Below are 25,171 nucleotides of genomic sequence, written 5' to 3'. Positions count from 1 at the left end.
CACGTCTTCCTATTCCATCTTTTCTCGAATCTTCTTTAACGGAAGAAATAGAAGCTCGAGAAGGAATACCAAAACCTAGTTCACTCGCTGAATCTCTTTGGGGCAGATAGCTCACAGCGCTCATTCTATAGATATTTGAAAAGCTGACTTATGGCACGAAAAGGAAATCCGATTTCGGTAAGACTTGAGAAAAATCGTAGTTTAGGTGCTATGAAGGGTTGTATCCGTACCCCCGTAATAAGCACCTTACGAGCGTCCCGAGCCAATGAGGGAGAAAGTCGACGGGTCCCCTGCATCATCAGATGAGGGACACGCTTTCTCCGCTGACCTAAATATGTTACAGGCTTAAGAAGGGATGGATGGTGGATCAAGAATAGGCCTTTTTTTTAGGTGTATGCTCCTAACTACAACAGCCAATGGAGTCCAAGGAATTAGAACACTAGTATGATGAGCAGCCTTTACAACAAATTCTTTAGTGCGGAAAAAGCTCGCTCGGGGATGATTCACTTTCGGAGCTCTTTTCTTCATCAGAGTAACTACTTTGATGTTCTTCTTTCAGAACCTCGCATTAGCTCATTGGGATTTGAACCCAACCACATCTTTCATATATGTGTTCTACCGAGATGAACTAGTGAACTACCTCTCAATCCGGAAATCCCTTATGATTCCATTCCTGAAAACAGGGCTTACGACTCCCGACCAAAAGAAGACTGGAACTTAATGGGCTTAGCTGCAATGGCAGGAAGAAGTCTTTTTCTGCAACAGGTACTAGATCTTCCATTGCCTTACAGGAAACTGGACCTAATTTACAGGGCTTCCCAAAGGGAACTCCAGGCGAAGATCTTTTTAAGCACTCCAATAGGGCTTGCTTCCCAAATATCCTTAGCTCACTCCCAGGAGTGATACAATGGCAATAGGAGAAATACCACTATTACAGGCTCTGGGTAAGAAGTAGTCCGATGCCCTAACCGATGGTAGAGATATCATCGCTTGCATCATACCTCGTTTGGAGCGAGGCTCAGTCCGTTATTGGCTATCGACGACTTTTCTTGCTTGCAGGGTTGGATCTTCAATGCAGTAGTTCTTTCTTTGAGAGTGCGGTGTGGACCGTATCCGACGAACCGCATTTTCCGACTGCTATATATGTTAGGCGGAGATGGAATCCTCTTTCCTCTCTGATCCGTTGGGCTCTTTGCTGCTGGTACGCCCTTTCTGACATGTCCACATTAACATTCAATACAGGTGTGATCTACCAGATCCACGTTCTTTACTTTTTCCGCCTTTCTGAGGTGCTTTGACTTGTCTTACTTGGAAGATATTTAGCGGTGGGCATCTCTGTCCGGAGTGAGCACTTCAACCGGGGTAGGGAGCACTGCCTTACTTTTTTTAGTGTTCCCAGCTACCCCAGCCCTAAGATCAACCATACTAGGAAGATTGGTAGGACGGGAGGATATAAGTACTGCTTTTAGCTTCAAATGCAAAAGCTCCTGACTCGAGGAGAGGTTCATCATCCTATTTTGTTCCATCTGGGCTTGGTTCCTTTTAATATAATAAGAATAAGAAGAGGGTTAGTTCGGATTACATTTACCTTCTCGACGCGAAACCTTAAGTTAATATAGGAATGGCCAAGAATCATCGATTTCGGAGCTCGTACCGGGGAACCTGATGACCTCGGGAAATGTGTAAGAGTTAAGACTTATACTAAATTTTGTTCAATAGACAAAGAGAAATTTGACACTTTTTTAGAGTTAGAGAAAAACGGAAGTTCTACGGTATTTGTAATCGTTTACAGCAGTTAATCGATAGGGAACAATTCAATAGCTTGCTTTAGGGGTCTTAACATCGAATCACACATAGCGAGCGGCTACTACTTTCTTTGCTGCTTCGCTTTAGGAACAAGAAGGTTGCTGTAGAACCACTTGCCCCTCACTATGCCGGGCCAGACTAGACTTGTAGGAGTGGGATAAGAGCACCTATTGGTAGCGCCAGCAGAGCGGATTCTGTGGTTTACGTGATTCTTGACCCTCGATCTGTCTAGTTCCTTGGAACGTTACACTCGCCTTCCCTACCAACGGTCGGGAAGTGTTAGCCAGCTATATTGAATACTAGGATTGCCCCAACCCCTACGGAGAGACAAAAGCACTCTTGACTTTAGAGAAAGAATAGGGGCGAAGCGGTTGAATTGGCTTTCTTGTAAATGGAATACAGCTTAGAGTGCCGTTACTTTCCCCTTCCATGCTTGAAGTTCATTCCTCCGTTGTGCTTTGTCTGGCAGCTCATCCTCTTTCTTCCCTTCCTCGGGGACAGTAAGACAAACAGCTGTTTTCTTTCTTGCTTTGTTTTTTCTTGTTGCTTCTGTTTGGGCTTGCTCCTCTGTTGTCCCTGACTCAAATCCCTAAACTTAATGAATGAAGGGCCGGTCCCCGCTCCTTTCCCTATCGGGAAAGTCGCTTACGCTCCTTGCTTGCTCGAAGCTGGAAGACGAGGTTTTCTCCTCGTCGGTAAGGCGGATTGAATAGGACTTGACCGATGTTCATTGGCCTTTCTTTCGATGTCAATGTGCTCAGGTCCTTTCTTTTGACTTGAGCTGTAGTTGGCCGGTCCTTTCATAAAGAAAGAGTTGCTCTGCTCTGAAGAAAGCTCGGTGTATCTTAGTATGAGAGAACTAGATGGGTGGCCTTTTCCGGGTAAGAGAAAGAGTAGTGACAGGAAAGCACAGCTTTCGCTTTCCCGCCTTGGCTTACTGGATTGACTTCTTGACTTCTTTACCGGATTACCTGATTGCTAGCACAGTAAAGAGGGAGAGAAGGAGTGTAATCCATTTCCATCCCCAATTCTCCTCGTACCAAGGCGAGACTAAACGCATAAAAGTGGAAGAGATGCTCTCAATAGTTAGAGTACCTCTTTCCGGAACAAAGCAGCGGAGAGCGAGGCAATAGACTAAGAAGGTAAGGCTTGACTTTCCCCGCCACTCCGTCAAATAGGCTTAATGCCTTACTCTAAAGGAATCCGAAAGAATCAATCATCTGGAAACTTATATTTTATAGATGCATGGGATCTTCCTTTATCGACACGACTGCAAGAGCAGAGTCTATCGAAAGAAGAAAACTTTATCTGCTTATTCGGGACCATATTAGAATGAATAAAGCCTTAGAGGACAGTCTTGTAAGCAACTCTTTCAATCCACCGGGAGTTGAGACTCACTAATGCTGGATTACTACGCCCTTCGGTAGCAAAACCCTTCACTAATAACCTGGCATAAAGCCGATGTCTCCAACACATACCAAGCCCTAATTTTCGTAAGTCAACTACTTAGTTAGAGGCGAGGTAGCCCAAGCGTGAAAGCCTTCCCTTTCTAAGCTTATGAGTCCGGTTTCGTTAGGCTAAAGCCTAACTTTCATTAACTGAATCTGCCTACTTTCCTTTCATGCTCGAGCCTGACTTAAGTAAATTACTTGATCAACCACGTTAGAAGGAAGAGAAAGCTAGGTGCGTTTGGAAAAAGTAGAATGTCTCTTTATTCGGCCTCACTCCAATAGTTCAGTCGGGAGAGAGCGGCGGAGAGGAAAGATCTATACTATTGGGGGATATCAATAATATTCCGATTTGGCGTATGACTCTTACTTTTACTGTATTTCTAAGAGTTGCGGGGGGAGATATTTTCACTCTTGAGAGATCCTTTGAATACGACCAGGGGGATAGAAGCCCACGGAGCGGTAGGCTAAGCCGGAAAGGGAGAGAGTTGAGTTAGCCATTGATTCTGTTGGAGGAAGATCCGCAGAAATTGCTTTTGTTGAAGAAGCTTAAAAAGAAGCTCTTGCTCATGAATCCCTTTCAGGTGCAGATAAGAAATATGCTGTTTTGGGACTAGGGCTTGTGATCCTTCTCTTAACGGTAGAACAAAAATAACAAAGGAGCTCTCCTATCCTAAGCAAGCAGCGGAGTCGTAGACCATTGCTTTAATGAAAGACGGGATGGGTTCCTTCTGATCCTAAGCTGTGAACTCATGGTTAAATTACGAGGTGGGCTCTTCTCTTCTTACGGTGCGGTAAGATTAGGATCCTAAATATCCCCCCTCCCCTATTCCAGTTGCCGTAGTTGCTGCTTGCTTTTGCTAAGAAGAGAATGAGATATACGTGTTCGTCTTGATCAATAGAATGGAAGGCCCTCAAGAAAACCGAGTTTCACGACCTACAATAGTTGCCAGATGGTGAGCGATACGGAGGACCCACTTAAAAGAGGCCCGATTGATCCCATAGTGTAAAGGGGGGCTTGCCCTTGGTCCAATACCGTCTGCTCTTATTCTCATCTCGATGACCATGTCACGAACTGGATTTGAACCAGCACCTCTGGGAGTTAGCCAGTGAACTTCCTTTATTCTCATCGTGACTTTGGTTACCCGGTTCCCCACGCGGCGAATGGGTACGTCCGGGGTCGATCGTAGAGATCAACGAATGCTCCCACCTGTATGAACTAATTTTGCCGCCTAACCCACCCCACCCGAACCATTCTTAAGACCACCAAGCCCATCTACCATAGTTGCAGCACTGACCTCTTTTGTTTCCTGTGTGAATGCTGTCTGCTTGTAGGCCTGCTATCCGATGCTATATTTTTTTTTCTTTTTCCCCGAGCCTGTGTTTTTTTTATGAGTGTGTAAGGCTTGGCTCATCAAGTGGTGGATGTAATAGATAGGGCTTTAGTTCGCTTTTACAGAGCTCTCCTTTATATTAGATAAGTACTCTAGTAGTAGTAATTATGAATAGGAACCCGGAACACAAGCTGGACATGTTGATGGGACAATTGCATTGCCCTTCATTTCTTTAAAAAGCTTACCGCTCCTCCTAAAATAAAAGACAAGAACTATAAGTTAGTAAAGAAGTGGAGATTCTTTTTCTGCTAAGCGGAAGCATCCAAAGCAAAGGTAAACGGCTAACTAAGCAAAGCACTAGGTACGGTCAGCCTTAGACAAGACAATCATTCACACCTGACTTTCTCTATCTTAACTTTTTCTATAGCTAGTCCTATTGAGTAAGGGGTCGGTTCATCCTACCTAACAACAGGAAGCAGAACGAGAACTCTTAGCAGTTTCAAGTACCGATCTGTTCATCCAACTCGAAATATCGTAAGAGAATAAAAAGAATCTTACGCCCAACAACTCCCATGTCTTTCTCGGTCGGACCGACCATAAATTTCGTTCCAAGTCTTTATGCATTTTTAGAGCAAGAAGCAGAACTACAAGAATAGTATAAAAAAGAATGCCTATATTTCGCCGCTTTGACGAGAACAGCCTGAATAGTAATCAAACATATACTACTAAATCTTTTACTAGTAAATCTGAACCTGAACCAACGACGACTATGACTATTAATGATTATGCTTTTAACCCATCTGCCGCTTCTGGCGCTCAGGCTCAGGCGTTGAATGAACGTGCAGTGGAACTTCGGGCTGGAATACACGACGTATTAGGAGAGTTAATGGTTAACAGAAGTCCCGACGAGGTTTTAAGAGCGGCGGAGGCGGTGCATGAGTCAAGCAACGAGATCGCTTTTCTGGAGTGCCTTTTAAATGATTTGCACATAAATGGAGTGGAGAGTGAAGCTTTTGCGGAAACTTTGTTTCTAGCGGGGCAGGCCCCCACCATCCCCAGCCCACTTGAGCAATTTTCCATTCTCCCATTGATTCCTATGAATATAGGACACTTGTATTTCTCATTCACAAATCCCTCTTTGTTTATGCTACTCACTCTCGGTTTGGTCCTACTTTTGGTTCATTTTGTTACTAAAAACGGAGGAGGAAACTCAGTACCAAATGCTTGGCAATCCTTGGTAGAGCTTATTTATGATTTCGTGCCGAACCCGGTAAACGAACAAATAGGTGGTCTTTCCGGAAATGTTAAACAAAAGTTTTCCCCTCGCATCTCGGTCACTTTTACTTTTTCGTTCTTTCGTAATCCACAGGGTATGATACCTTATAGCTTCACAGTTACAAGTCATTTTCTCATTACTTTGGGCCTCTCATTTTCAATTTTTATTGGCATTACTCTCGTGGGATTCTATGGATGCCTCCTCCTCAGCGAAATGCGCCATCTCTTGTACCAACTCGCCAAGGGCTGAATTAGGAAAGGAAAGAAAGGAAGCAGAGAATGAAGAGAGGATTTGACTTGACTACTAATACCTTTTAAATAAAGGTGTATGTACGAAATTCCACTATCTCCCAGACTGAATGAGGTTTCTAATCCTAGATCACAGAGTTTCATTGATGCCAAAAAAGGGCTTTCCTGGAAAGAAGGAATTGTTGGCTTAAGATTCTACTAATAGCCGCCCATTTGTTTCGTGCAACTTTATATCACAGGAACTGAAAGCATTCGTGATTGGATCTTCTTCTATATAAATAATATAGAAAGAAGAGGTTTGTGATTCAATCAATATTCCTATCCTTCCTTTGTCACCCTCTTCTCCCCGAGCTAACTTGAGAACTAGGATTTGCCTAATTCGTATTATAGACCAGGCTATGCAGCAATTCGACCACTGTTACTGTACTAGATATCTCAGGCTTATCCTACTTAAATTCTGGCTTCGCTTCTTCCCGGTGATGGATATAGTCTCGACGACTTTGCCCCAGTATGGCATAAAACATACATTTAATATTTGTTGAAAAAAGGGAATTTCATGTGTGAGCACCTTGACTCTTTTAGGTAAGGCTATTTACCAAGTGAGTCTGCGCAGCATGCTCCGAAACAGAAGAATCATTTGAAATCCCATTTGCACCCGGATTCAGCTTCTTTCGAACTAGCAAATGCACTTTCTGAGCCAACAACGGATCGGCTTGGCCCATTCCTCAGATGAGGAAGAAAGAGTACACTGCAATCAAGTCCGTAGAATAGAATAGTCTCGCGCGTGCACGCGCTTCCTTAACTCATTCTAACATAGCTAACCGAAGGAGAGAATATTCAGTTGAAAGTGAAAGGTCGAGGAAACCGAGACCGAGGAAAGCTAGGAAGGCGAGGAACGAGAAACCAAGTAGTAGGCCGGAAGGTGGAAGCATTAAATAGAAAGAACTCCGGATGTGAGGCCCGAGGCTTCGCCGACTGAGAACAAGAATAGGACTTGTCACAAAATACATAGTACTGTTCTATGGCAAGAGACACGAAGTTCCCTATTTGCAGATCTGTTCTGGTACATTTCCAATTCATTCTTTCCAGAGTCTGGGCTTACCTTGAAGCTGCCTCAAATGTTATTCCATTCTCTTCCCCTGCTTGCTCCGTTTTCATAAGGACTCCGGCTTCTCCACTCCATCTCACTGTGGCCACCCTTATGGAGAAGTCACTCTCTACCGGTTCCCTTCGCTTAGTATCCACAGATGTGAGAAAAAACCCCATTGTGAGGTTAAATTACTTTAGTAATCCAGAAGATGTGGAGAAGCGTGTTAATGGCACACGCAAGATAGGGGCTACTAGCTATCGGAATATTATGGCGCTGGCGTAAAAGGAAGTCGTTTGGCACCTCGATGTCGGTGCGTATGGAGTGATAGAGCGGTTAGAACCCAGGAAGTGTATTAGTATTAGTAAAGGGTAGGCCCCATTGCATTATTAGCTAGAGAGAGGCCAAAGTAAGGCAGTGAAAGAGCAAGACGTCTTTCACGCACCGAAAGGCAGGCCTTTCTCATGGTTAGTTTCATTTTTTGATTGCTTTCCGTGAGAAAGGGAGGGGGAGTGGTGTGGCGGGCCCCTTCCACCAGATTACTTTACTGACTGGAATTCATTCAAAAAAGTACAGGAACTGGTTTAACAAAAGGGGCTCGAACTACAGGGATCTGATACCTGGCTTTCTTGGTCTGGAAGATAGGTTATGTGGGCAGCACCTGTTCATAGGTTGTTCGATCTCAATAGCCAAAGAATCGATTAGTTGTATGCCTGATATTGACAGAAGGCCTTCTCCCTCTTTCAGAGATCGCTCCCTTCCTCAAAGTCACAAAATCCGTCTTAGAGGGAAAGCTCTTGAAAGTCTTCTATGGACGAAGTTGCGAACGCTCTCTAATAAGAGTGAGTGAGTGCCCAAAAGGGTACTCCGAACGATTCAAGCAAGTGAAACTAGAACAAAGAAGAAAGCGGGGAGGGCTGACTTAATTAAGAGGGAATCCAGGAAGTGAGGCTACAGACAAAGATGAACAATGAGCTCATCAAAACGTAGAATGGAAAGCTCAAGAATTGACAAAGTCAGAAGCACTTAGCCTTCTTAACTCCAATACGAATGCTGAAACTCGTGCAGCAGATCCCAAATCCCAAGTTCAACAGGTGGATGAGGCGCTGAACAATTCTATAACTTCCACTTTAGCGGTCGAGCCCTATATAGATAGTAAGGGTGTCAGATCAAGTAAGGCCCAATACGCCGGGAGCTGAAGACACAGATGCCAATCCGTCAATTGAAGAAAGTGAGACTTATTATGCTGAAAGGAGAGACGGCGGAGATTCTGATCCCGAGAACAAAGCCGATGTTGAGAATCCAGCCCTAGTTGATAAAGATGAGGCAGGGACGTCTGCGCCTGGTTCAGCTTCTCTTCACTTATTAGGATTAAGCCAATAGAATCAAACTCCTAAATAGCTGGATTTGATGAACCCAGTTCGTGAGAAACTTTCGAAGTAAACTACTTTTGGTAGAGCCGGAACCTCTCCTATCCTCTCCCCCTATCTCGCTTTTCTTCTAGGCGGGAGTTCGCCTGAACAGCTCTTAAACCAAGTCTATGCTTTCGTATCACGCCTTAGCATGAAAAACTAAGATCTCGTGAAGAAAAATCCTCGTCTTCGGCTTCAATCGAAAGCAACGAAACCTTGCGAGTGAGTGTCAGAAGCCTAGCACAACCGCTGGATTCACAGATGATAGGGCAAAAGCAGTCAATGAAAGGGAAAAATTGGGCTTATCTTATAAGGCAGATTCATGAGGGGTGTAATCCCCCACACCATCAAGAGAAGCAGCTTTAGCTCTTTCAAGCCAGCTGCTTTCACTCCAAAGAAATAAAGGAAGAAGGGCGTGTAGCTACATCATGAAAGTAGAGGTTACAGAGTCTCTCGACCTGCGGGGAGAGGGATGCTCATGGCATAGAGTTACGGATCACGGGTGAAACCGCCGGTACGGATCTTATTCCAGGCGAGGTTCTGAAAGAAAGTCTACCCCATAGGCGAGTCACTCAGACTATAGAGAGTAGAAACAGGGCAAACCCCAGAGATCTAGTTATTGCGAGGGGGGGACGAAGGGAGAAGTATATCCTATAGACGATGGGCTAAGTTGCTCGACCGGAGGTAGTTTAGTGTTCTACGCTAAGGTAGCCATATACTTAGCTTATAGCTAATCTTCTGCTCCTATTAGGTTAGGTTCAACCGGGGAATAAGCCGTGCTATATGTTTATTTAGCAGCCGTTTGAATGAAGGTTACGGAGTCCCTTTTAGTTTCCTTCTTGCCGAAAGCATATCATCTTCTCTTACGTCGTTTCGAAAGGCAGACTTTCCTGCTTCATACTACTCTTTTCTCGGAGTTTAGTTCGACAGAAAGAAGGGAGTTTTTGAATTTCCTTTGTTTGTTGACCGAATCCCATCTTTCTCAATTACATGCCGATATTTTACTTTTGTTTTGGCTTTTAACAAGAGTAGGCCCGAACCGCTCCCCCTTTCCATTTAATCACTGACAAAACCTACCTTTCAATTCGACTTAACAAAAGGACTTCAACTTTAGAACAATCAATCGAACGGCAGGTAAGGGCTTGTACTCCCTCTTCTGTGGATACGCTACCCCTTCCGGCTATGGTAGGGGGAAGGGAGATCTACCCATTGATTTGATATTAGATGAGCGGCCGTACTATGATCGTTCGGGAGACCCGGCCCATTCAAATAAAAATAGAACGAACACCTACGACTAAGGGGAATGGAATGTCGACCACAGGGTGAGAGAATCTTCTAATACGAGAGCGAGTGACTGGTAAAGTCATTAAACTTAGTCATTTTGATCAAACCGCTCCTGGTGTTAGTCATTAATGGTCGGCTTAATTAGTACCCTTTCGGTATGTGTTGCGAACACTTTCATTTTTAGCTTCTCATCTTCTCTAGAGAAGCAAAACTCGAACGGATAGAACAGATGGTCCAACTACATAACTTTTTCTTTTTCATTACTTCCACGGTCGTGCCTCGTGGCACGGCAGCACCCGTACTATTGAAATGGTTCGTCAGTAGAGATGTTCCCACAGGTGCCCCTTCTTCCAATGGTACTATAATTCCTATTCCTATCCCTTCATTCCCTCTTTTGGTCTATCTACATTCCAAGAAATTCATACGCTCCACGGACGGAGCAAAAAGTGGAGTCTTGGTCAGAGCAAGCCGCCCTATTCTATTACCAGACATAATTGGGAGAAGCTCGTCCGAAACTAGAGCTAGAAACGCCTTATTTCGTTTCGTTCCCGTTTTTCATTTCCTTCTTCTCGAATCCAAAGGGGACTTCTCCTATTTAGAATCTTTCTGCGGTGTGCTCCGTTTACTATTCTTTCGTACTTTCTTCTCTTTACCACGCGATAGGTCAGCGAAGCGTGAGCGGGCGCGGAGAAGGAAACACCAAACACTTCGGCCTAACGGGAATCAGCAACGACGAAATGACAAGATGAGGTGCCCCGGGCACCCCCATTTAGAAGGAAGGGTCGAAGGTTTTGGGCCTGTAGCTTTCCCCGTCCCCCCCTCGTCGGGCGGTGCTTGTGTGGGGGGTGCGCAACCAGAAATCGGGCTGGAAGCTCTCACCTTACCAACGAGCCGGCAGCTGATGGCTGTTGGTCATGACTACTACAAAAAAGCTCCAATGAAGATGAATATTTCACATGGAGGAGTGTGCATCTGTATGTTGGGTGTTCTTCTGTCGTGCGACCCGGCGGCGTATGTGCGACCTGTGGCCCACGCCTCCTATTTGTTCAGGGCGGGCGGCGTGAACTCTGATTCGATCCGGGTATTCAATCCCGCCGCTGAGATGCTCAGTTGACTCCTTAACCTTGATAGGAAGATGGCTTATTCAAGAATTCGTGCATAAGGGTAAGGAACTTTGGATGAACTAATGCGAATGGGTGTAAGCTTCGCTGCTCGGAAACACCCAGTGCTGACCACACTGAGAGACACGAAAGCGCAGGTAACGCCAGTTGGCGAAATGGCGTTAAGCATCCCTAGCGGTACGAAAAGAGAGGTCGTGATGATATCATCTACGTCCGTACCGCTCCTCGTGGAGTAGATCCCGCATCCAACCAAGTCTTTGACCAGGGAACGGGATAATTCCCACTACCGCTGGCAGGCCAGCCGGGCCGTGAGCGCGGTGGGAACGGGCTTCCCAAAAAGCCAGCCCGGGCCGGGGTCAGCATAGAATGAAAGGGACGGCCCTAATGTTGGCTTTGCCAACTTCCTGGGTTGCGGGCGGAGAAAAGCGGACGTGGGGACTCGGGGCGGGGCGCAGCGTAACTAAGAGAGCCATTCCATTTAGGGCGAGAGAAAGTGGGCGGTCTGGTGTCCGCCCCGACTGGCAGCTGCTGGGTCTCCCCATCTCTCCTAAACTTCCCCCGGTCTTCGGCCCGAGCTGTATGAGGCAGAAACTCGTCCCACGTACGGTTCGGAGGCCGAGCCCCACCCCAGCAGTAAGGGTGCGGCTTAGGTCAACTAACACAAAGAAGATACAGTTCACTCAACGATTGCCTTTGGGTTCCGAACTCCATATGGGAAAGGAGCGTTGTTGTTTGCGAGGTCTCGATCATTTACATGGACCCACTTCTCATTCCATTTGTGGGAATTTGATGATCTATACACCGTCCCTAACGAACGATCGGCTCAGGTTTGAGCATGATGAATCACTTCGTGCCGACCTGTTGCCAATAAACTTTCCGGCCTCATATGAGAATGGAAAACTGGAGCATTTTCTGCATCGGTGGATGAAGAATCGAGAACATAAGAATTTATGGTTGACCATGTTCCCAGAAAAAAGATACTTTCGAGAAACGACGAACACGACTGAAGTGGCTATACATACAAATCTATTTACGGATCTATATGCTCCGATTGGAACTGGAAGTTCCAGAACAGGTGGCTGGTATACTACCATAATGAAACTTCCTTTTATTTTTTTTATTCGGATCGGATTTCTGTTGGCTTCGCTGGGGGGCTCGCATAGTTTGTTACGTCAGCTACAAAAGGATAAGTTGCGTTGGAATCGAAAAGGTTCCGTGGAGTTCATAATTGCATAAAAGGAGTCAAAGTAGTGGCTGCGGCGCGTTGAGGCACCTCTTCGACGGTCCTCGTACGCCCGGCCTGACGGCCCGCTCTGAAGAATTCATGGATCGGCGGCGAGACAGAATAGGCGGGCACTACTAACCAAGTCAAGCCCAGCTCTCGCCGATAGGCGGGGGGAGCTTTCTTCCAAGCCTTGCCTTATATAATAGTTGTGGCCATGGCGCTTTAATATCGGAAAAATAAAAATTTACTGCGAGACAGCGAATGAGACAGCATCTGAGTCTCGCTTAGTCGTGAGCGTTCACCGGGTGGACCGAGTTGGTAAAGACACAGAGGTTCCGAAGGAACGAGCCGTGAGGGTAGGTTCGCGAGCAATCATCATACGAAAACGAACCAACTACAACTTTGTTCGGCGGAACCACTTGCGCTTATTGTGGGAGATCCGGGAAGCTACCTAAATGGAGAGCCCCCGCGTGCACGGGTGGTTGATAAACACGTATTGGGCAGCTGTCAATGGATTCTGTGATCGAATGTCCAACTTTCTATAGTTTAGGAGTGAATGGGCTAAGCCAGAGTCTTCCTGACTTGCGGGACTGGTTAAAGCAATTCCCCTTATCTTACTAGATCTTAACTGATAACTAAAGATTTTATTTATTTAATAAAGCAGCCACCTCTTTCTGGTGTGCAGAGCTAGACAGAAGGCTTCTTAAGACATCGCTTTCATACTCCACTCTCTAGTTCACTGATTGATCCTTCCGCTTTTGTAAAAGGGTTCGGATCATTAGGCTTTGCTCAACCTCCCCTCAGGGATCGCGGAGTCAGGTAGATCAACTGCTTGTACATATCTCCTGGCAAAAGAATATCCCCTCACTAAACCTCAGAATATCTCATCCCGAGGTCTTAGCCGAGGCTTGGCTTTACGCCCCTTGGTCTTTCTTTTCTCGTTTTAGTAAAAGGCCTCCGGCTGCAGCAAGGCTATCTTGAATTCCAATTTTCAATGAAATAAATGCATTCCTCTGTATTCTGTTGTGCTCAGCGAGCGGATAAAGCCCAGGATGGGAAGTCGCATCTTTTTCGGAGTTGAATCGGGAATCCTACTCTAAATAAAAGAATCTAATCGCGGGCTCTCAGGTGGCAAAGGTCTTCTTTACCTTACCGCTTTCCAGTCATCCATGCAGCTCCTACAAGAAAAGGGTCTTCGGCCAGCTTTCTATCTTACTGTAGTATAGTACATAATGCCGATCTATAGAAAATGGAAAAGAAAGATTCTTCCTTTTGGGGAAAACAGAGATGGAACGATTGATAGATGGTGTCCGTAGGGGCTATTCTCTATGGGCCCTTCAAGTATGCTTCTTTTCCTTTGAGGTCAGAAGAACAGTGGTCAGGTAACAAAACATGGCACTAAATGGAAGCGAGCATCCTGTAAAGGTTTGATTCAAAGAGATAGGTATCCGTTTCGAAGAGCTTGTTCCCCCTCCCCCCTCTTTCTTATAATTAAACATTTCTGATATGTTCTGCATTTTGTTCGCCCACTCTTCATTCAGGGTGGTTAGAACCAGGAGAGGATCTTCCACCTTTACTTTAACTTTAATTAAGGTCATAGCACCAGCACCTGAACGCTTACTCTTACTGCTCTTCTCAGGTTCACCCCTTTTTCTTATCTTAGGATTGGCCGCCCTGAGGTTCTTGTTTGGAGTCATTTGTTTATCACAGAACAAGTCCCCCTCAGTCACTGCCATAGTTGACCCAGTATCAACTCTTTCTTCCAGATGAGATGGGCGGGTTCAGTCTGATTTTAAAATGCCGTTGACTTCGACCTTTAGCGATTCGCCCCTGAACCTAGAAAAACCCTATGATGCCTTCAATTTAAGAAAAGAAGTTTTCTTAGACTACGGCTTAGAGAATCCCGATCATGGTCTTACCAACCTGAAACAATTTCATCAAATTCTAAGAGATGACCTCTCTTTCTTAGACGAGGCGCCTTCAGAGTATAAGTACAAGTATAATGTACTTAGCTCAAATATAGGCGCTCTTCTGAAAGATAAACGGATAGCCTATGAGACCTGCCAATGATACGAAGAGCTTTGCTACCCCGGCTCAGAGAAAGGTCTACTTGCTTGCCAAAGAAGCTTCGGTTTTTGGGTGGGGGTCTTTGTTGAGAATTCGTAAGTAACTGAGTGAGTGCTTGAAGGACTTGGCCTGGAAGAATCAAATGAAATACGAACAACCGCGCTGGTCGTAATAGATCGACTTTCATGCTCCAGCGTGAAAGTTCCATTTCAGGGAAGGACGACGTACTATGATACTTTCAGTTTTGTCGAGCCTTGCTTTGGTCTCTGCTTTGATGGTTGTACGTGCTAAAAATCCGGTACATTCCGTTTCGTTTTCCATCCCAGTCTTTCGCAACACTTCAGGTTTACTTCTTTTGTTAGGTCTCGACTTTTTCGCTATGATCTTCCCAGTAGTTTATATAGGAGCTATAGCCGTTTCATTCCTATTCGTTGTTATGATGTTCCATATTCAAATAGCGGAGATTCACGAAGAAGTATTGCGCTATTTACCAGTGAGTGGTATTATTGGACTGATCTTTTGGTGGGAAATGTTCTTCATTTTAGATAATGAAAGCATTCCATTACTACCAACCCAAAGAAATACGACCTCTCTGAGATATATGGTTTATGCCGGAAAGGTACGAAGTTGGACTAATTTGGAAACATTGGGCAATTTACTTTATACTTACTATTCCGTCTGGTTTTTGGTTCCTAGTCTGATTTTATTAGTAGCCATGATTGGGGCTATAGTACTGACTATGCATAGGACTACTAAGGTGAAAAGACAGGATGTATTCCGACGAAATGCTATTGATTCTAGGAGGACTATAATGAGGAGGACGACAGACCCACTCACGATCGACTAAACGGAGAAGTCGCGCCGAAAGGAGCATATTGGTTCGAATCCAATTCGTGAGAAGAGTCCAGGCGAGAGACTATAACAGTCAAAAGGCCTTCGGCTAAAATACAATACAAATAGTCATAGAGCTCGTTGTTTCACTCATAAAAGATGATGGATAAGCAGTCGGTACGGGAGAGCAGCTACAGTTATTTTAGCGAGCAAATTCCCCCACTAGGTGTGGGGGAATGCCGCGCCTTACCATCCTGGCCATTCTGACTTACCATATCCATGTCATTACCTGGGACACCATCTCCCCTTTTCTTTTTATGTGCAGCCTTTCTTTTGAGTTGCATCTAGTTCAGTAGGTGCCCTGATAGTCGTTCAAGTCAAGCTGCTTCCTTCTCTCCTTGCAGTCGAGCCTATTACTAACCTTGTTCATCCTTAGAATGCAAGGGTTTACTCTTCAGTCTTCGGCAGGAGGATAAGTGGATTCCCTTCCAAAGAACAAGGAATCCTTGATGCTTCTCAAATGTCTTGAAGAATGCTCTCCTTGATGTGAGGTAAATGTGAGGGAAAGAAAGAAGTTCAGGGGTAAGTCAGTTCACAGTGAAACTCCGAGAGGAGAGTCTTCATTCCACTCCGACCCTAGTTAGCCGAGTAGCTTGAAAGTAATCTACCTTTAGTGAATAGCTATCTTAGTTCTCCCCAATACTGATTAGTTGGTCGAGCACCCTGTCCCCTATTCCTTCGATCGAAACTGGCAACTTAACGTCTTCCCCCCTCCCTGGGGTATTGGGGGGGTATCCCCTCTCCGTCTTAGTTTGTATAGAGTCATCTTCCCTCCCATACTTGAGTAAGTACCTCAAAAACCTTTAAGTAAAGCCTTGGGAACTATATCTTATGTTTTTGATCCTTCCTCTGTTGAGCTAGGAACCTACCCACTTTGTAAAGCTTCTCTCTGTTATTAAACCCGCTCCCAATTCTTTTGAGCGAGCAAGCTCGTTTCCGAAGCCAATATTCGATCTTTCCTCACTAGTTATAAAATGCCCTGGCTACTCGTTATGAGTTACCCAGTCTTACCCTACTATCCGTCTAGTCTTTCCAGGACTGGTTAAAGCAAGAAGCCCTCTTTCTTCTGTCTTAGTCGATCGAGGTGATTATATCTCAGGTGATTCCCCGGTTGAGGGTTACCCCATTTCTGATTCCGAACTAGATTCTGATTCTCTTTCTGATGTTGGAACCCCCTCTGCTGCTTAGCCGAGCTTCTTTCTTTGAAGCTTTTAGCCGAGCACCCTTCTTTGGCTCATCCACATTGGAATATCATACTTTCCAGCTTCTAAATAGCCATTTACTTTAGACTAGCTTTACATTACGAAATACCACTCGGGGAGTTCGAGGGAAGACCCCAGAACCCGATCTACAGCCGAATAGCAAGTCGTACGTAAGCATACAAACTTCGAGCAGAACTCAAAGCGATCATAGCGCTGATTCCCTTACCTACATAGCCATTCTTGCAGATCCGGGCGTTGCGTGCTTGTTTTGCAAGATTTAGCTTTCAGTTCGTAGACTGGATCAAAGATGTGTTCAGCTTGATTCGTTGGTGCAGTCACTTCGTCATCTTATGATTTGAAACTCGATTCCGCCTACACAAACAACGTAGTTGTTGCTTGGTGAGTCCCTTCATTTGCTTTGTGTGCTCCTTCGGCTTTATAGTAGCAAGATCTGGCTTTTGGTTTGAAGATTGAATCAGTGGTCAGCCTGTGCTTGAACGACGGCATTCCAAGAAGCAACTTCCTATGGTATGGGGATGGCCCCCTATTGATTCTGCTTCTTTAGTTCAATTCTTTAAATTCCTTTTCACTGGGAACAACTCCTGGTTCATTAGTTCAAGCGGAATCCAATACCTGTAGTGCCTCACTTTACTGAAAGCAGGAAGCATCCATTTCTTTGACATCTGAGGCATTAGGTTCCTTTTTTAGCCTGTGCCGGTGTCGAATAGACGGAATTAGTGGAAGTATGGCATCGGTTGTTCTCGAATCCGCAATCGAAAGGGCAGGAACATCTAGACTAGCCAGGGAAATCCCATCATGGGGGGAAGCGCAATCACAAGAACTGTGCAACAACCCCTACTTCCGCGCCCAGCAAAATAGGCTCTGTAGGGCCATTCTACTCAAAATATCCCGCTTAGAAAACCGGTCTGGTACTGGTACTAGAGCTATAGGCTTCAAAGCTATAACAGTGGAGGTTGGGAATGACTATTTGTTACTCACCTTGGAGTATGCTGACCGAAGGCAAAGGTGCACTGCCTGCTATTCTCTTTCTTTTCGTCTTCATCCGCAAAAGCGTAGAAAGCCGGGAGGAGGTTTGGTGCTTCGTCAGGTAAGCTACTCGGGTTCATTGTCAGCAGAAGATAAATCGAAGTCGACCTGCAAAAGCCAAAGCAATTATCGGCATGCCGGTACCAAAAATAAATTTGTAGCAGGCTACAATACATCAGCAGGTTCATATAGCAATATACCGGAACTGTGCGTGAAGGACGAACAACAGACACATAAGAATAACGACTCACTGCCTTACAGAACATAGTACAGATGTGATAAAATCCAGATCTTGCCAGATAAGAAAGCCCCATAAATCTGAAATGTGGTCTGCCTTCTCGATATAAGTATGTTGTTCCTCCATCTGAAGGAAAGTGTTAGGGCTGTCCCTTCTTCCTTCAGAAAGAGGTCAAAATCTGGAAAGGGAACAGGGGCTGCGACCTGTAGTTCGACTTACTGAACTATTATAAGCGAATTCCGCCATAGGAAGGACTTGGTACCAGTTAGCAATATGATTACCAACAAGGCAGCGAAGGCGATCACCCAAACTTCGGTTAACAACCCCCGCACTCCGGCGCTCCAATGAACAACAGTTCTCCGCCTTACACAGGTATGCTCCTACACAGAACTCCTTGGTTAAGCTGTCCTGGATAATGAGGACAATCCTTGCTAAGATGGAGAATCTTCTAAAACTCTCTGCCACAATAGAATAAAGAAGTCGATAAAACCTCAGGCTCCGGAGCTCCTTCTGGCGCACTTTTCTTTCAATATTTCAATAACAATAAAAAGGGTCTTAGTTAAAAGAGAAGAACTGGTCAACCCCTAGGATCGGGTTGACGCTCCATAGGCTAGGCGCCGTTAAGCCCTAGTATAAAAGGAGCCGTGGTAGATCGGATCGGAGCAGAGCTTGGAGAGGAGGCCTCCCGTTCTTCTTTGATCCATTTCACCAGCTGCATCTCCTTATTGGTTCAACTGTAGGAGCATGGAATTCTTTACTAAAAATGGAAGAAAAGATAGCAGAAGCTGCCCCTAGTCCCTCTAAGATCGAAAAAGATTGTACTCTGAGAAGCATACCAACTAACGCTAAGATAAAAGAACGCACTAATAGATTAGATCAAAGAAAGGCGATTTCTTTTTTTTTTCTAAAAAAGAATGATAAAGAAAATAAGTAGGAAAAGAGCCGGTCTGTTAAGTCCTTTGGTAGTAAGATCAGGATATCTCTAGAGCTAGGCATCCGGTAACATGAGGTAGCAGAGAGGAGTGATGAGCCAGTAAGTTGCCGATAGCCAACTAGTCAATCTCATCTATCTCGTGCTCTTTTTCTCTTTCTCCAGTCCCTCATGTCGAAAAACCCAGTAAAGATAGGTCCCTAAAGTATCAAGAGGCTAATCTCTTTCTTTTGTTTGGTCCGGTAGCTAAAAGAAAGTCCTCGCTTTATCTTGAACAAGGGAAGGGCAGCAGCATAGCATTAGCTTCAATTGAACAAGCTCAACCTTGAGGTGGTAGGCCGAAGAACCGTTGAACGCTTCAACTTGGCCACTGAAGAAGGCGAAGGCTGGGCGAGAGACTAGGTGCCAGCTTACTACTTACTGCCATGGTTGAAGCTTTAGGCTCCATAGACGGAACTCTTTTTAGGTCTTAGGGAGGGGAGGACAGCACTCAGCACCTAAGGTGGGGTTCAATGCCTAACAAAAAAGGAAAAAGGGGGTAACAAAAGAGATGTATGGCCGAGGGGAGGAGAGAAAGAACGCATGCATGGAGATTCTGTCTGTCGGAGGTTCGAGAATCTATGAAAGGACATCTAAGGCTAAGGAATAATTCAAGGAAGTCCATTACTGAGAGAAGTGGTGATCTCGTCTTGCTTGCTGGGAGAGAGGAAGCTTCCGGACCACCCTTTCAAGCCAGATAGCGGGCGATCACTCAGCAATGAACACTAACTGAAAGCGGCCGGGAATGAGTACCTATCCCTTACGGGAATCGAACCCGTGTCTTCGACATGAAAAGACGATGTCCTAACCACTGGACGAAAGGGACCAAAAAGCCATTCTCTCAGCTCCGAGAATAGAAGTGGTTCGTTTTGTTTCTATACGCAATTAAAGATTTCGTTTGTGTTCATGTTGGCGATTTCTGATGTGAATTCGGCGGGTCGTCCCCCCTTCCTACGGGTTCCCCCACCGACCCAGTGACACACCAACCACGCCCCCTCTCTTTCTCCGATCATAAAGCCCGCGGATCCTTTTTTTCATCCCCCCTGAATAATTAAGGCCCCGCTCTTTCTAATAAAAAACAGGGGGGGGGCGAAGCGCCCGTTTGAAGTGGCGAAGGCCTATGCTACAGTAAGAAAAAAGTACGTTGAGGTTACGAAGTCACTTAGTCGAACTATAAAGAAAGGGGCTAAGGTTACGAAGTAAGGTCAGCTGGTTAAGGAAAGCTCAGGTTATGAAATAGTTTTGCCGTTAATTAATAATTAATTAAAATTAAGTAGTAGTGAGACGTCGGTACGGAGTTGCGTCAGCTGTGGATATAGACTAGGCTAAGGGACGGACTTCATCTCTTCTATTCTCTTCACTTACGCCTTACACTTCCGCTGAGTCTAACGAGGCTCAGGTGCGGAGCCTTCCACTGTGGACCGAGACTACGCAAAGGCAGAACACCATAGAAACTTCACTGACTTTATCATATGATTTCGCTACGCTCAATAAGAACCCGGAATAGCGGAAATAGGTTCGTGTTCCGCTTCCAAAGTCAGTCGTCTTTGCCCAAAGTGTGTGTGAACTTCAGACGACTCTCCAGTGGTTCCATTCCTTTTTACTGTACTTCTGGGTCAACCCAACCCGAATGAGAAGAAGAGGGTCAGCCAAACTGCGGTCCACTTTGTACGCTTGCTGAGCAGACCAATCAGGCATTTTAAAAAAGGGAAGGGAACTTCTCGCCGAAGGAGGCAGTAGGAATGAAGGAGGCGGGAAGCTACCGCTTCTAGAATGCAAGCTTATCCTTTACTTTTTTTAGAGCGTACCGCTCTTTTTTTTTAATAAAATAAGGTTTATGGATGAAGTAATCGGAATGACAAATGGTGACGGTTGCGGAAACCGGATAAAGTCGGGAACCCCCGGTTACCTTTTGTTTTGAATCAAAGTAGCGACGAGCCGAGTATTACGACTACAGGGGGAGAAGCAAAGCTTCGTAGACAGCTTCGCGCTTCTTTCTAGCGACTAGCTGGGTGGCTTGGTAAGCAAGCTACCTTCAGCATCGGTAAAATCCCTATCAATAATAGGCCGGAATGGTGGGGAAGGAGGCCCTCCCTACTTCAATGGAAAGGGGGGAATCGCCGTTTCACAGCCGCTCCTCTACAAACTACCTTTCGCCCAGGGGACATCGTCGGAGAACAATGTCGTGGACAGGGTGAGAACCTTCCGTTGGTTACACCCTTTCAGTGTGGGTTCTTCCATATTTAGATATGGGGATATATCCATATAGAGATCTATATCTTTCTATCGATAGAAAGATCTATTGAGAAATGGATATTTCTCTGGTTTCAAGATCTATGAACAAGAGAGATCCCTAAATATCCATTTGAAAAAAGAGATGAATAGATAGGGCGAAGCCAGCTGAAGAAAGGGCGCTAACGAGCGAGTGAAGTATACGACGTAACGAGGCATTAGAGCAACGGCTTTCTCTGATAGAGGCTCGCTTCTTCAAGTTCCGCTTGCTGCTTTTCATTTTGATCGGAGTAGGTGCTTGCTGCTTGCTCGCTGTCTACTAAATGAGCCTTCACTGCCCGCCCGGCCCCTCTCTTTAATCTTAAGTAAAGTGAAGTCAAATCAATGAAGTGAACAGCCCAACCTCTTTGAAGCTTTGCCAAGAAGCTTCTACTTGTTGAAGCTTTGTTTCCCCTAATTCCGAAACACAACAATAGACTTGCAACTATAGTATAGGAAAAAGCTTATCTTTGATAGCGGGAGTTCAGAAAGGATCTGATCGTAGATAAAGACTTAAACCTGTGCGGGGGTAGGGGCGGATGTAGCCAAGTGGATCAAGGCAGTGGATTGTGAATCCACCATGCGCGGGTTCAATTCCCGTCGTTCGCCCAGCGAGAAAGGACCTGATCCTGCCAACAAAGTAAAAAAAAAAAGACAGAAGAGAACAAAGGAGAGTGAAAGTCCTTCATAGGTATATGAAAATAATGAAGTAATGAAGGAGGAAATCATTGCCTGAAATACATAAAAACCTAACCTCGTCTCCCCTGCCTCCAGATTCATGCCCTTCTCTCTAGGTTGTTCGTGTTTTAGTTTTACGAGAGTGGATTGGATTTCACTCGACTGTCTACAGTTCGATTGCGTGTGCTCGGGGTAGAAGTTTTGTATAAATGTATCGCCATTGCTATTAAGTATTTTGATTTAAGTTCTTTTCTTTCTAAGAGGTGGAATAGAATAACCCGGTTGAAGCGTAATGATCATACGTCTGTAATGCATTGTCTGTCCCATAATAGGTCCCATTCTTCTACCCTTTCCCGGAAGTCGATGACTATTCATAGCTATTACCTTGACACCAAAGAAGAGTTCGACCCAATGCTTTATTTCTGTCCTAGTTGATCCTGATTCGACATTAGAAGTATATTTATTTTTCCCCAATAACCGAATACTTTTGTCTGTAAATACTGCATATTTGATTCATAACTAAAATATTATTGTAAGAATTTTAACATAAAGATATATTATGAAATATTTTAGATTTGATTCCATATATCTTTATTAATACCATATTAATTTCCAATAAATCTACGTAGATACACAATCCCTTAATAAATCTGCAAAATGTAAGTACACTTGCAGGTTCGCAGAAGGAAAGTGGTATGTCGGTAATATCAACATTGGGAACCGAACATAAGAGATGGTTATAATGGGGACAACATATACGTGTAAACTAGTCATGTGAAAACACACACATTTATATCACATGTGGGCCCCTTATGTATCTCTCTCCTATATAACAAAAGCTCATAGTATATTACCACAATACACTTTTGCACAAAAATATATGCAAAGAGTGCTTAAATAAAAAAAAAAAGGGGGTGCAAAGAGAGTTTCAAGAAAAAGAGTAAAATAAAAGATGGCCATCGTTTTCAAGTCTCTTATTCTTCTTCTTCAACTCCTCTCTTGCTCAGGTTCCACTTCTATTCTCTTTTCTTTCTTTCTGCCCTTGTTTTTATTTTTTCTACTTGTTAAAAAGATGTGAAGAATTGTTGGGTTTTGATTTTTGAAATGAATGGTGTGCAGATATGTGTTATTTCTTGTGTTTTTGTTTAGCTGAAAATTGGTTCATTTCTTTATTTGGGGTAATAATAAAGACTGTATTTTTACCATCTCTCTCTCTCTCTGGGTAATAATAAAGACTGTATTTTTACCATCTCTCTCTCTCTCTCTTCTTAAGTAATTCTTGTTAAGATTTGTTGATTCTTGAGTGAAATTATGTGTTATTCCGATAAATTTTGTTTTTTTTTGGCTCAATTGGGTGTTATAGAACTGCTGTGATTATACACTATATTCAGTTTTTAAGTACCATTTTTGGTATCCTGCATATTCTGCCTTCTTCTAAATTCAGTAGGTAGCTTCTCATTCTTGTTTTTGAGGGTATTTATTGAGGTGTCATTAAGAAATTAAATGATTCAAAGTTATTGAATTGTATGGAACTTAAGGTTTACTTGATTTGTAATGAATATAGCTGTCATTGATTCTATATTGATGTGACTTCCACTATGTTGATGTGGGCATCTCTTTTCCTTTTTCAACAAAGTTGTTTTGAAAAATTTGTAGTGCATTCTGGGATTCTGTTGTATGTGGTATAGATTGCTTTCAAGTCTTAATTGTATGGGCTGACTATCTGATTATTTGATTTAGATGTTTTGATGCTCTTTTGCTGATTATGTTTTAATGGTGGTTTCTTTTGAACATGATTGTAGATTTATTCATTGGAATTCATGGTATTGGAGTTGGAGTTAACTATGGTCAGATTGCTGACAATCTCCCTCCTCCGTCAAGGGTTTCGTCTCTGCTTAATTCTCTTAACATAACTAGAGTGAAGCTTTATGATGCTGACCCAAAAGTATTATCTGCGTTTTCAAATTCTGATGTTGAATTCATTATCGGACTTGGAAATCAAGATCTTCAAGCTATGGGTGATCCCATGAAAGCCCAAAGTTGGATTCAAGAAAATGTTCAACCACACCTTAGCCAGACCAAGATTTCTTGCATTTTTGTGGGGAATGAGGTGTTATCAGGAGAGGACAATCAGTTAAAATCTTACCTTGCACCTGCCATGCAATCAGTGTACCGGGCACTTGGTAATCTTGGCTTGAACAAACAAGTGTTAGTGACAACGGCTCATTCATTTCAAATATTAGGAAATTCCTTTCCACCATCCTCGGGGACTTTCCGTGAAGATCTTGCTCAATATATACAGCCAATTCTTGCTTTTCATTCTCAAACCAAATCACCATTTCTTATTAATGCATATCCATTTTTTGCATACAAAGATGATCCCGATCAGATTTCTCTTGATTACGTTCTTTTCCGGCCTAATGCTGGGTTGAAGGATCCTGGCACGAATCTTAAATATGACAACATGTTATATGCACAAATTGATGCTGTTTACGCAGCAATGAAAGCAATGGGTCATACAGACATACGAGTTCAAATTTCTGAGACTGGGTGGCCTTCTAAGGGGGATTCTGATGAGGTAGGAGCTTCTGTTGAAAATGCTGGTATATACAATAGAAATTTGATGCAGAGAATAGCAGAAAGACAAGGTACTCCAGCGAGACCGTCAGTACCAATCGACGTATATGTTTTTGCACTTTTCAATGAGAACTTAAAGCCTGGTCCGGTTTCGGAACGGAACTACGGGCTCTATTATCCTAATGTTAGTCCCGTGTATGACATTGGCCTACAGGGTAAAGTGAGCAATGTTCCTACTTCTGATCTTCCGCGTATTGATTATTCAGCTTCCCAGAGGAACGTAAGAAACAGTTTGTTATTTTTAGTATTAACCCTCCTGTGGTGTTCATTTCTGGCAAATGTACTTGCAATGGATTAGGAAAATTGTTTTCAACTTTCTTGTAAACATTGACAAAATATATTAGTGATTTTTAGTTCACAAATAGATCTTCTGCTTTCCGCCTCCAGTTACCTATAAGGTATATTTTTTCGACTTTCAGTTATAGTGCTTATCATTATTTACAGGCCAGGTTGTGTATGATCACCTATCTCCTCGCTTCTGTTGCTCTTATACTCTGGCCTGAATGCTAGAGTGTTGTACAAATTGAGGGCAAGGAAACATGGAGTCGAGGTTTTAGAGGTACTTGCCCGAAATAATAGAGGTAATAATTTAAGGTTTCATCTATTGTTTTTTCTCATTGTACAAGTTTATTATATGTGTAAACAGGGTTAGATTAACCTGTTCTCATTAATTGGTCAGCTGTTCCTTTTATATTTTGTCTAGTAAATAAGTGAAAAGGTTCAGTCCAAAGTTGTCTGCATAAGGCCATCAATTACGATTATGATTATGATGTTATGGATACAATTTTCAAGCTCAAAAAAAATGAAGATTCTAGATGTATAAAGACTATATTAGTTTGAAGTGAACACTTTAAAAAGTTTAGGAATTTATGGTCAAAAAACTTGTTCATATAAAGAATTTATGGTTTTATCTGTTGATTAAGTCATAA

At 43.9% G+C, this 25,171-nt stretch overlaps 3 protein-coding genes and 1 non-coding gene across 4 annotated transcripts; 3 read left to right on the top strand and 1 right to left on the bottom strand.

The window, feature by feature from the left end:
- Positions 1-4,770: 4,770 nt before the first annotated feature.
- On the top strand, positions 4,771-6,113 carry LOC141696137 (ATP synthase subunit a-like). Its single transcript, XM_074500322.1, has one exon. The coding sequence runs from the start codon at positions 5,256-5,258 to the stop codon at positions 6,111-6,113; it is 858 nt and encodes a 285-aa protein (XP_074356423.1). The 5' UTR covers positions 4,771-5,255.
- A 4,944-nt stretch (positions 6,114-11,057) lies between these two features.
- Positions 11,058-12,527, top strand: LOC141696785 (cytochrome c biogenesis CcmF C-terminal-like mitochondrial protein). The gene has a single exon (XM_074500910.1). The coding sequence runs from the start codon at positions 11,383-11,385 to the stop codon at positions 12,250-12,252; it is 870 nt and encodes a 289-aa protein (XP_074357011.1). The 5' UTR covers positions 11,058-11,382; the 3' UTR covers positions 12,253-12,527.
- Positions 12,528-19,410: 6,883 nt separating this feature from the next.
- On the bottom strand, positions 19,411-19,482 carry TRNAE-UUC (transfer RNA glutamic acid (anticodon UUC)). Its single transcript has one exon. It is a non-coding gene; the product is annotated as a tRNA-Glu (tRNA).
- Positions 19,483-22,455: 2,973 nt separating this feature from the next.
- LOC141697463 (glucan endo-1,3-beta-glucosidase 14-like) lies at positions 22,456-24,628 on the top strand. Its single transcript, XM_074501855.1, has 2 exons — positions 22,456-22,612; positions 23,408-24,628. The coding sequence occupies exons 1-2, from the start codon at positions 22,558-22,560 to the stop codon at positions 24,538-24,540; spliced, it is 1,188 nt and encodes a 395-aa protein (XP_074357956.1). The 5' UTR covers positions 22,456-22,557; the 3' UTR covers positions 24,541-24,628.
- Positions 24,629-25,171: the final 543 nt, after the last annotated feature.

This window comes from Apium graveolens, chromosome 11 (assembly GCF_009905375.1).
Source record: "Apium graveolens cultivar Ventura chromosome 11, ASM990537v1, whole genome shotgun sequence".
Taxonomy (NCBI): domain Eukaryota; kingdom Viridiplantae; phylum Streptophyta; class Magnoliopsida; order Apiales; family Apiaceae; genus Apium; species Apium graveolens.
The sequence above is the reverse complement of the archived record's forward strand: the minus strand, read 5'-3'. Positions and strand labels throughout refer to the sequence as shown.

Bases quoted from the DNA above. Each gene is read 5' to 3' on its own strand.
- LOC141696137 (XM_074500322.1), top strand. From the start codon at position 5,256: ATGCCTATATTTCGCCGCTTTGACGAGAACAGCCTGAATAGTAATCAA.
- LOC141696785 (XM_074500910.1), top strand. From the start codon at position 11,383: ATGAAAGGGACGGCCCTAATGTTGGCTTTGCCAACTTCCTGGGTTGCG.
- LOC141697463 (XM_074501855.1), top strand. From the start codon at position 22,558: ATGGCCATCGTTTTCAAGTCTCTTATTCTTCTTCTTCAACTCCTCTCT. The intron at 22,613-23,407 runs GTTCCACTTCTA...ACATGATTGTAG, and splicing joins TCAACTCCTCTCTTGCTCAG to ATTTATTCATTGGAATTCAT.